Below are 12,363 nucleotides of genomic sequence, written 5' to 3'. Positions count from 1 at the left end.
CTACTGCTGCCGATGCTGCTGTTGCTGCTGCCGCTGCCGCTGCTGGCTCTTCAGCCTTCCGTGAGAGGGATCCCGTCGACAGTCGGTGCACAAAGCTTATTATGCCGGCTTGGCTCTCTTCAGCCCGAAGAGGATGGGCTCGTGCTCGCTGTGCCATGGTACAATTTAAGTTGATGGCACTCGACGAACATCCTTCCTGTCTACATCCTCGATTCGGCTACGTAGCTTCTTCCCGTGCTACCATCTTACTCACCTCTATATATCTCTCTCTCTCTCTCTCTCTCTGCTGCCTCCCGTTTTTCATGTTGTCGCATCTCTCTCTCTCTCTCTCTCTCTCTCTTTCGCTCCCTCTCGCTCCTTCGGAGGGATACTCTTCGCCTCTGCAACGCTGTCCTTTTGCAGCTCGTGCACGTTATCGTTCCGCGTGTCTTTTGCCGTTTTGTGAATCTTCCGTCCCGGGGACTTCAGTTTCATCGCTCACATGGACCTTGGAGACCCTGCAGTTTCTGGAGCGACGCGAGTGGATTTGACTTCTTTAGAGATTCGATGTAATTTTATGTTCGGCCCCCTCAAATGAGTTCTGCCCCCGTGGAGCGATTCGCTGCTTCGGCTGGAACGCGAGGGAAATGGATCTCTGTTATTGTTTTTGCTAATCTCTTTCGCGCTGTCGATGCGCCGTTGGTTTGCCCGCCGATGTTTCGGCTATCCAGAATCTTTTGTTCATAATATTCGTGCTTTGAGGACCAGCCAAAAATATAATTGTGCTACGTTTGCTGAAACAAAAATGCCGCGAATGAAGTTTGAAAGCAGTCCGATTGACAAATGAATGATGGCCGATTACCGTTCGATATAATGTGATTGTCGCCGTTATTTTTGCTGTTGTACAATTTTTTGTGCTACTCGGTTATACGCATTGTTAACACAGCGATGTAGAAAACGGGCATCATACTGAACGGCCATCGGCTAATATTTATGTGCCAGCCGGACAATATAAAAATGCTTGCACAGCCACGAACGAACGTACTGGCGTACCTATGAAGCTACCCATAAATTAGACAGTAATTGCGTAGAATTTTTATGTCTGTAACGGATTACGCACAAAACATTAAAGAAATTAATTCAATAACAATAGACTGTTTAACTATATACAGGGCGATTCACCCAACGTTTGCACTTCGAATACCTTTGTTGTTTTTAGAAATATACGGCTCCTCTGTCTGGAACCTTGAATGACCTTGAGTCATTATAGTCATTGAATTCCTAATGAAAGGGACTATCATCGTAGGGGTGGTCCCATTGAAAAAAAAACGAAGGTGACCTTCAAATTTAAAAAAAAAATGACAACAAATATTTGCATGACATCGTGTGAGCCTAACCATTTTGGCGTATCCATAAAAACAAATATATTTCAGTTGCAAACGTTAGGTGACTCACTCTGTATAATTAAAAGCTAGCGCCAATGCTTTTACTTGTGACTATAAGTCTTAGTATGATTAGCATAGTGATAATTTCTAGAGTTAGTGTATTAGTTGTGTTAGTATGTAATTGTAGTAGTTATGTTAGTTAGTGTACTTGTTCAAAATGTTCCTGACCCTTCATCCTAGAACTTGCATCGACATCATTTGTTTGAACATCAGTTTACTCTTTTTTTCCACTAATTTATTTACAGCGTTTAGAAAATAATAAAATTGTAATATACACATAAATTATAATTGTTACACGATGAATAAACATAACATACTTATAATAATAGTGAACTTTCATCTGCGTAGCCATACGACTGCAGGAAAATTTTGTAAACCATTTTGCTTGGTTTGTTTGTCTTTATAATTTTACTGTGAGTAAAACTAAACATTTTAAAGCATCCAAAAAAATTAACATATACCCGACCAGCATCTTTTCGCTGTTAATATTTCTATCCTTTATTATGTTTTGATATTTTCTAATAAATTATGATTTAGTGCTGTTAATTTTTCTATCGTTTATTATATTTTGATATTTTCTAATAAATTACGATTTCATCTTTCGCCAATGTTCATACATTATTCTCGATTTAAAGAAAGTAGAATAATTTATTCACTGCTTGTTGTTGGCGACGGGTGGCGAAATGAACAATGCTATAATTACCCTTATAATTAAACTGCGGATTTTATGCATTTATGACAAAAATAAGTAAGTAGAATACAAAACAACAAATTCATGAGAAGAATTTAACCAAGCCATTACATGATTCCAAACCTGTTAAAACTATTAAAAGAGAACATAAATTTTGACTAAACTCCTGTTTTTCTTTTGCACGAAGATCCGCAATCTATTTACAATGCACCAAGCAACTAGAATAAAACCGTCGAATTCTTTGAAATGAATTTCCGCGTAGACCGCGTGAATGCGCTCTGTAAAAAGCCGATAAATCACAACTCCGATTTATGGTTTCATATTTCGATTCTATTGACAATTCGTGCGTAATTACGCGTCGTCCATCGAATGCATTAGTCGCTGTATAATCCGCACTATGCGGCGCCGCGCCGGTTGGAATTGTTTCACGTTTACGCGGGCAATTCCAGCGACTTGATTCTCACTCCTGGAAATTGTGTTGGCCGACGAACGACAAGCAAAGTTATTCACGCGGCGAGCGTGGATCGACAAATGGCAAATCAACAAACTTTCACCATTATTTACAAGCATTATCGCGTCGAGCGTGCGTAAACAAGGATATTTGAACTGGCCTACGCGGCCCGCTGAAAATCGCTCGCTGACAAATCACCGGCGATGGCAAAACGCAGAAAAAACCTCAACTAAATTTGCCCGTCTTTTAGCGGTTAAATACTTTCACCATCGAGCGGTCTCTCGATGCTTTTGTTTGCTCAACCGCGTACCCATCGAATCAATCATTTCTCGATCAACGTTATTAGACGCACGATACTCTGTTTATGGTTTCGCATGCTACGAAAAATTCGAAAATATACCTGCAGTTAAGGTAAGGTACCCAATTACTGTGGGGGCACCAATCACTGTGCCTGTATTAATTATACTTATTTTTATAGCTTAATGAATAATAAACGAGAGATGTATAATATATATATATATATTAACTTTTCTATTGAAAAAAGTTTAATATCTCCTTTTTAATATTTATTATACTTTAGAAATAAGTATAATTAATATGGGCACAGTAATTGGTATCCCCACAGTAATGGGTTCCTTACCCTAGCCGAGGAAGAGGTGAATGCCAATCATCGCCACACTAAATGATGACAAAAATGGACAAGAGCTTAAGCTACAGGGCTTACTATCATCCGTACAGACATATTTATAAACGAACATTATCCTCGAATTTCTAAGCGTGATATTTCATAGAAAGTCACCACATTTCTAACTGCCCGAATATTAAAGTAACGTTCAAATCAGACATTATTTTCTTTGAAACGTATACGAATAGTGTAAATTACGTAAAAAAATTTTTATTATTGTTAATTAGTTACTTTGGTTCGGACATTTCTCTTATGAACAAAATCGGAATCCTGGCCGATATATGTCCCTGGGTAGACCCATGTTTTGGACATATATCTAGTAAACACTATACACCTCTCATTCGAAGCTTAATAAAACGGTCCCAAAAATCATACGCGAAGATTTTTTTACCTCGTGGCAAAAGGGAAGCTTCAATCTTCGAATCTCTCATTGATTCACTCACTAATCAAATTTTGTAATGCTTTTAGAGACGTTTCAATTGGTGACATTTTCGAGGGAAAGCATGTGTTCAGTTTTCCACCCGTTACATCGTGCAAAACTGTTTCAGCTAAAAGTAAATGAAAGTTTATGAAACTTGAAGTCTCAAGCTTCACAATGAGACCATGTTTATTGTTCTCCTATTTTTCGTAACTAAATTATCACAGTTTAAATATCGTTGATTTTTTTCAAATCGGAAAAGTAGTGTTCAAACAATTTTTGGATTCACTGTATATTCAAAAGGGAAACAATTCGAGTATTTGAGAATGTGTGTGTTAGAAAAATGAAAATTGATAAGAAAACAGGAATAAACAAATTTATACAATTCACTCCCGAAAGGAATGCTGAAGGTCCTATAAAACAAAGGTGGCACTACAACGCATGGCAGGTGGCATTGTTAATATAAGGTGAAATATTGAGTCATTGCAAAAGTCTCGATACCTTTCTAACGGGTGTTATTTCTGTAACAGTGGGATTGCATTGAACAAATGGTCTATACGTGTAATATTATTGGAAAGAGCTTCGGTTGTTTTTTGACAGAAGATTTAAGTTATTCTGGTAGCGTTTCCGTCATAAAAATAATTGTTAAACACGAGCGTAAATCAAATGTATTTTCGTCATGTGATGTATGAGTTTCGAAAAGGTTCTACTGCACCCGCTGCCGTCGAAAACATGCAACAAGTATACGGAGATCTTACACCATCCGAAATTCCCGTGAAACTATGATACTTGATGAATGTGATCTATCGGACGAACCAAGGTCTGGCCGTCCAAGCGAAATTGACGATAATTTAGTTTAATCCGTGTGACAATTTTTAAGCTTTCAATAACAATAATCTCTTCAACAATGTTAATGTTTTATCGAATTAAACAATTTTTTTACAAACTTTATTTTAAAAATGTAATCCTTACTTATTCTGCTTTACCTTTTTCGTAAAATTTATATGACGAGCATTTGCCCTATCACGTCCGGTGGTTCGACGGTTCATTAGTAATTAATTAAATAAAGGAATTGCTAGGAAAATTCGATGATGTTACGTGAGACAAGAGGCATAGAAATAATGTATGAAAATAAGCATTATAAATTTTAATTAAGAAACATTATATATAATGTTTAATATTATATATAACATTAACATTATATTATATGTAACACATAACATTAACATTTCTTAACATTATGTATAATGTTTCTTAATATTATATATAACACATAAAATTAACATTTCTTAACATTATACATAATGTTTCTTAATTGAAATTTATAGTGCTTATTTTCATACATATTTCTATGCCTCTTGCTTCACGTAACATTATCGAATTTTTGTAGTAATTCCTTTATTTAATTAATTACTTATCAACCGTCGAACCACCGGACGTGACACCCTGCGTTCGACGTGTATACTCGTCATTGCTTGATTTTTAAAATTGAATTCCGCAGTTGACTGGTTAAATGGACAAAATTGCACGTCTTTAGAAGCTTTGAAAAATCACGACTGTTCCTTCGACACAAAATCGATCAATGTTTATAAAAAAAGTCACTTACTCGACTGATTGCAACATTTTTCGTAATGAAGAGCGAATTAAAAACAAACCGAGAATCGCGTTCTTTCCAAAAAGTGTCGCATGTCTTATAGTTTCGTCGCAGCTACAAGAGCGTATAGTCACTTATGATTGAAGTCGTTTGAACCGTAGCTTTAAGGAAGGCGTAGAGAACTGTGTTACTATATGTTGTAAACGGAAATAAAGGAAGAAAAGATTCTTACTAGAGAAATACACTTTCTATTAATTTCCTTGTAAGGCTTATAGTTTTGCCGCGGAGTGTGCTCACTGTACAAGTCGCTCGCGGAAACGAAGAAGTTTTCTGGTGACGCGACGCGGCGTCGCGGATAATTCGCGAATAATTCGCGGACGATTCGCCGCGCGGACAGACGACGTCGACACGCCTGTCGAACGTCGCGGGGTCCTGAGGGCGCAGGGCCGAAAGTAAACCGGAGAAACCGGGGAACAATTCGGGCGCGGATAGTATGCCGGGGAGCTCTGCGGCTCGACTGATCGCCTTCTACCTCGAAAAGCCTTATATAGGCTTCCCCGAATTTTGTGGTCCACTTAACTAGAAAACCTGGTGCTTATCCGACTCCGGAGCCGCTGCAAAATTACACGCTTCGGCTTATCAAGCCGTGAAACTGGTATTAAGCGTCAGACGAACGAACGCGCGGGCGCTCCTGCACGCGCGCGAGGAGCCTTCGCCGGTGAGCTGAACCCGGAATGCACCAGTAAGCTCGTTTCCTAGGGTTCCTGTATAACTATATACACGGATATCGTTCACCTGACCGACCACCCTGACTTTTCGATCGGAACGTCCGTGCCGAATCGACCCCCCTCCCCCCACCCCGTTCGACAACTTGCCCCCGACACAACACCCGCCCTGCACCCTCGTCGTCCCATAACTCCGAACAACATGAACGAACATTTTTTTTTATAACCGTGTGCATAACTTTCTCCTTTTGTCCTACTTGTTGTTTGGCTGAACCGCTGTTCGTGAAACAGGGACAGTGGCTCGGTTAATAATGCTAGGTATCACCGGTCAGGTCCCTCTCACAACGACGGAACACAATCAGGCGAGGAGAGTTGGAGTTTGTCTTTTCTGTGTTCCCTGCGAATTATTCTTCGGTCAATTTTGCAAATGTTTTCGGTGAGAAAAGGTCTTGGGAGGAATATCGTCGGACATACTGTTACACTTGTTTCTGAAATTAAATTACCGTTCACGAATCGATGTCAGTAGCTTGGTTGTTAAATATTGTAATGTTAGATATGAAGAATCTATTCTTTCAACAAGGTCAACGCGTATTTAGACGAGGAAAGTTGGAGTTTGTCTTTTCTGTGTTCCCTGCGAATTATTCTTCGGTAAATTTTGCAAATGTTTTCGGTGAGAAAAGGTCTTGGGAGGAATATCGTAGGACATAAATGTTACACTTGTTTCTGAAATTGAATTACGGTCCATGGATCGATGTCAGTAGTTTGGCTGTTAAATATTGTAATGTTAGATATGAAGAATCTATTCTTTCAACAAGGTCAACGCGTATTTAGACGAGGAAAGTTGGAGTTTGTCTTTTCTGTGTTCCCTGCGAATTATTCTTCGGTAAATTTTGCAAATGTTTTCGGTGAGAAAAGGTCTTGGGAGGAATATCGTAGGACATAAATGTTACACTTGTTTCTGAAATTGAATTACGGTCCATGGATCGATGTCAGTAGTTTGGCTGTTAACCGATCTGACGTTATGTATGACCAGTCAGGTCCCTCTCACAACTTCAGAACACAATCAGGCGAGGAAAGTTGGAGTTTGTCTTTTCCGTGTTCCCTGCGCATTATTCTTCGGTACATTTTGCAAAAGCTTTGTTGAGAAAAGGTTTTGAGAAGAATATCGTAGGACATGACTGTTACACTTGTTTCTGAAATTGAATTACTGTCTATGATTCAATATCAGTAACTTGGTTGTTAAATAATCTAATGTTAGATATGAAGAATCTATTCTTTTAACAATGTCGACGCGTATTTAGACGAGGAAGGTTAGCTTGTATTTTGTTTTGATTCTTTCTGTCTTATTCTCTTTTGCACACACTTGCAGCATCGGGCATAAGACGTCGACAAAGATTTTTAACATTCTAGTACAGTAAAGTCTTGATCTAAGCCCAATCCTTGGGTCCGTAGTTTATACCGTTTTAATTTTCCTTCAATTAGCTTGGAGATCCTCAATGAAATATTGTTTTGCTAGTAGCAGTTTTATGCGGTATAACAACAATAACGTTATTTAATAGAAGCAATGAGTTTTTAGAAGACATATCAACGAAAAAATGAATACTTTCAACTCGTGCACTGAATGGTTAATAAAAGTTTGGTTAATATCTTAAATGTATGTAGTACATCTATCAGGAATCAACATTGTTAAAATATTTAGAAATGTAATAAACATGTATATGCCATTATAATTGAATAAAATGCATATGAAAAGGTATATTTAAAAATTTGTATTATTTTTATCTATTTTAATTTACTTATGTACTTGTAAAACGTATTCCTAATTAGCTAACATTACAGAAGTTTATAGAAAATATTTCTGTGATGAAATCAGTAAAAATTGTAGGACGTATTCCCTTGCTTTATAAGCCCCTAAATAGAAAAATAAAATTTATATTTATCGCGCGTCTACATTTACATCCATGCTCGAGTATTCGTACCAAATTTTAATTCGACTTGAAAGAAATTAATAAAATACATATTCAACGGATTTATTTTGAAATCGCAATCACGAGTCTGACTCGGATGTAGCATGGCAAAGGGTTGCACAGCAGAGAGTTAAACATCTTCATTCTTCGATGACACCAAAAAGCTTGCCATAAGTGCGAACGGTGATGAAGGAATTTCGCCGTAACGATTTACAGGAAATTTTCTTGAAACCACGCGAGGCGAGGGTTGCATACCGTTGCACATCTCTGCAGCTTTGAAACGCCCATGCATTTCCGCTAACCGATGAAAGCGCGTGTCGCCTCCGAAATACCGTGGCTCGGTGCCACAGTAATTAATTTCCCTCAAATTACACGAGAAATAGCGGAGGAAGTTCAGCGGTTGCACCGCACGCGTCTCTGTCGACGACGCCGCGTCAAATTACAATGCGAGAATGCCGATTAAATGATCGGGCGTAATCAAATGCCAAACTAATTGGCACCTATCCCGTCGCGGAGAAACCCTTCGCTAGAGAATCGAAGGTTTGAATACATAAATGCAATACTTCAGACAAAAGTGGTTCTTCTTTTAACCCCCATACGCTCCTCGGACATACACTCGCCTCGGAAAGTATGTTGACACCTTTTCAAGCGGAATAACTTTTTTAAAATTGGTCCAAATGACTTGAATCTTTTTGATATGTTAGACCGACTAATTTGCTAGAGAATGACTAAACAAACACTGTTTTTAGATTGCAATTGGTTGGAATGATAAATAAATTAAAAAATTATGTCTTTTCAACTTTTTCATCTGATCTTATGACGATAATTTAAAAAATGCGTTTTGTTGATTTCGATAACTTATATGCATACTGAAAATTTCATAAAAATCGGTCAACGCTGCAAGAAGCTACAAACGTTTCAAGATGTGAATGGTGGAAGTCGCATGATTTTCGACCTTGCCAGGGAATTTCGCCCTTATGTGATCATCTTGAAACGTTTGTAGCTCATTGCAACATTGACCGATTTTGATGAAATTGTAGAATATATAATTGAATAGTGGTGAGACCACTACTAATCTAATAACAAAATTTATTTATTTTTAAGTATTTTTTTATGGGATTTTCACCAATATATTTGTGGAATTTTTCTGATTAAAATGATACTAAACACGACATAATTCGGATCATATTTACACTAATTTTCCGTTAATATAATTGTAATTCACACCGACACATTCTATCCGTATTATGTTTACACTCATTTCGGACATTTCGGACATTTATCGAGTAGAGTCTGTACACAGGAACGTCAATATTGTTTATACGCGAAGTTCATTATCTATCATCCCTTACATATCGTGCACTTGGTTTTCCTGAATTGTTCTTCCAAATTTCAAAAGACTGAAAAATATACACCGCAACTTAGTTGCATAAAAGATCTTAGGATAATAGTTCACTCATTTTGATTTTACATTTTTATTCAACAAATTATATTTCGTTTATAGTTTATATCAGGAGTTACAATGGAATACGATTCTCTGTTGTAAGAAAATAGAATGACTGTTGTTTCTATAAACTCTAAAATTAATTTTGATAACATATGAAGGCCTGAGAAGTGAAATCGCTGTGACTGCAAGAACAAATATCGTTTTCATTAAAAGAATTGAAGGACAATGAAAGGTAATGCTACTTTAATACTACACTCCGTTCTCTATACCTCTGTATTGTAATCGAGCAGGATTACAATTGAAATGAATTTAACTAATTCATTGGTTATATAATTCGTGTGACAATAATGAAACTGGGAGTATTAACTTTGTTGTAAATAACTTTGAAACAATTTCACTTCATGAGTAATTGAATCAAAACGGATATATAAATATATAAATAAAGGAGGGTACATATGTATATTGTGACTGCACACGACCTTGTTAGCACTCGTTCACGTATTCAATTACATGTATATAAATGTTGATGGATTTCAGCTAGAACTGCACGTTCACCTGCAACCGCAATTTCAGAAGCACTCTATAACAGAATACCACTGTTGCACCTGCGACTGCATTCGCAACTATGTATAACTGACGAGCCTGTGCCACGCAGTGTTGAAAAAAAAAAGGTATAAAGCGAGGAAGAATGTGAGACGAATGTGAGAAGTCTTGTCGCTTTCGAGTCGCAGAAACCGAAGTGCACTTAAAAATTTTGAAGCTCTTAAATACCTTGAAAGCCTCGAGTATCTTGGAAGCATTAAAACTTTCTCTCTCTCTCTCTCGAAAACTTTGGAACAACGCTGAATTTCTCAGCGGGTTATTCTCTCTTTTGAGACGCGCTAAACCTTGCTTGAGAATTTTCATTTGGGAGAGTGACGTCACACACTCGAAAATTATCTTTTTCTACGGTAAGCTTAGGGGTGACCGGATATGGTCGTCACATTTTTCTACTTTGATTTTTCTACAAATTATTGCTACCGGAAAGGTCATTTTGAGAAATCTAATACAACCTAGTCTGCCTTTACAAAAAATTAGTATCGTGGATGTTATCAATAAGATTGAAAGTTAATTTAAATTATTTTTGGGAATGATTTTGTGAGGATGTGCCCCGAGCTTACAAATTTTAAATAACTAAGTGCACTTTCCAAATGTACTTTAAAAATGTAATAATTGAATCAAATTATATTTAATCTGATAGTTATATTTAATGTTCGACTTCATTGAAATGATAAATAGGAACGTAGTGAGATAGTAAATTTTCATTTAAATCCACAAATAGTTATATTACTAATAGTTACATATTAAATAATTATTAGCATAAATTTGAGTCGGTCCACATCGGCTCCAATAGCTCACGTAAGGCTTAATGAAAAGTCGATTTAATTATGAAAAAATTCTCTGTATTGTTGATGGTATTACGTAAGTGGTTATTATAAGCGTTTCACAGTTTTAGACATAAAATCGAACTTGTGAACATTTATAAGGAATCGTATTAGGTACCTCATTTTATTAATACGATTATGCATCTGAAACACTATGAAACATGAAATTAAATTTTTGAATGCTCGTTAAAATTAAATTAATAAAATTATTGATGATTTGTAACTATGTGATAATTTTGTAACAAAATCATTGGAAACATTAGATTGCCACGTCTAACAAATAATTTCGACTGTATTACAACCTGTCCCTATTTTTAACTATCAACACAACTACAGTTTCGACTATTTAATGTATCCATTGATTTATTAAAAGGTATAAACAAATGCAATAAAATCATTAAAATAATTTGGAAATGTACACTAAACTACAAGATCAAGTAAAAGATGGAGTAATCGATACTAAGAAACAAATAAAGCCAGGCAAACTTTATTTACTAGCAGGTTTCTTTTTTCTGTGTCGTAACAACTATGACACTGTGTGTTTCACTCGGGAATTCTATTCTTCGAAAAATTAAAGATAGCCCACTTGTGCTATCATTTTGTCCAGAAGTGTACAGGTCGTTGGATTCATCTTGACCTCATCATATATCATATAGCGATAATAAAAACATATCATTCCATTTAAAAAAACTTCGATGACCTTGAAATCTCAAAAAATATAACCTTGAACAAATTTTTTTGCCTATCACAATGTTTGGCCCTCTGAACCAACTAATGTTTTCCTCTGACATTTTTTTCTATCATAAAAAACAAGCGAGATATTATAGATGCTCGAGTTAGATGAAACATCCTCTATATGTCGCTAAGATCTGGATGATAAATGCCGCGGAATTATCCCCACTACCGTGGAGTATACTCCGTGAAGGGCCGCGAAGTTCGAGAGAACTCGGTCGCCGAGGAGTGTAAACATAATACGGATCGAATGTATATCAATTATATTAACGGAAAATTAGTGTAAATATGATCCGAATTACACCGTGTTTCGTATCATTTCAATCAGAAAAATTCCACAAATATATTGGTGAAAATCCCATAAAAAAATAATGAAAAATAAAGAAGTTTTGTTAATGGATTAGTAGTGGTCCTACACCGATACACCAGATCAGTGTTATGTTTGCACTCCTCGACGACCTTCTAGCCGATATATGTTTCTTGGTAGACCCGCGTTGTTGACATATATCGAGAAAACACTGTACAATTGATATCTCTATATGTGTCGCCAAGACCTGGATGATAAATGTCGCGGAATTATCCACACTACCGCTGGGTATATCCCGTGAGGGCCTACGAAGCTCGAGAGGCCTCGAACGTCGAGGAGTGTAACCATAACACGGCTCGGGTATGTCTCCTGAACGATACACGACGCTGGCAACACCCGTGTTGTGGACATATGTATATCGAGAACACACAGTAGATGTGAAGGATATCTTATCTCGATCCCTGCACGCGAGCGTCATAAAAGCGTTCCGCGATCAGG

The 12,363-nt window shown here is 37.0% G+C and overlaps 1 protein-coding gene across 1 annotated transcript; it reads right to left on the bottom strand.

Annotated features, from left to right (window-relative positions):
* Positions 1–574: 574 nt before the first annotated feature.
* LOC143354586 (uncharacterized) lies at positions 575–6,202 on the bottom strand. Its single transcript, XM_076788838.1, has 3 exons — positions 5,939–6,202; positions 5,496–5,791; positions 575–773 (listed from the first exon to the last, which is right to left on the bottom strand). Exons 1-3 carry the CDS (start codon positions 6,200–6,202, stop codon positions 650–652), a joined length of 684 nt encoding a protein of 227 aa, XP_076644953.1. The 3' UTR covers positions 575–649.
* Between the last annotated feature and the right edge of the window lie 6,161 nt (positions 6,203–12,363).

This window comes from Halictus rubicundus, chromosome 5 (genome assembly GCF_050948215.1).
Source record: "Halictus rubicundus isolate RS-2024b chromosome 5, iyHalRubi1_principal, whole genome shotgun sequence".
Classification (NCBI taxonomy): Eukaryota; Metazoa; Arthropoda; class Insecta; order Hymenoptera; family Halictidae; genus Halictus; species Halictus rubicundus.
The sequence above is the reverse complement of the archived record's forward strand: the minus strand, read 5'-3'. Positions and strand labels throughout refer to the sequence as shown.

Excerpts from the sequence above, each read along its gene's own strand:
- LOC143354586 (XM_076788838.1), bottom strand. The coding sequence starts at position 6,202 with ATGTTCGTTCATGTTGTTCGGAGTTATGGGACGACGAGGGTGCAGGGC. Across the intron at positions 5,792-5,938 it reads GCAGGAGCGCCCGCGCGTTC|AAGGCGATCAGTCGAGCCGC; the intron begins GTTCGTCTGACG and ends TTTTCGAGGTAG. Across the intron at positions 774-5,495 it reads ATAGAAAGTGTATTTCTCTA|CAAACGTAGCACAATTATAT; the intron begins GTAAGAATCTTT and ends TTTTTGTTTCAG.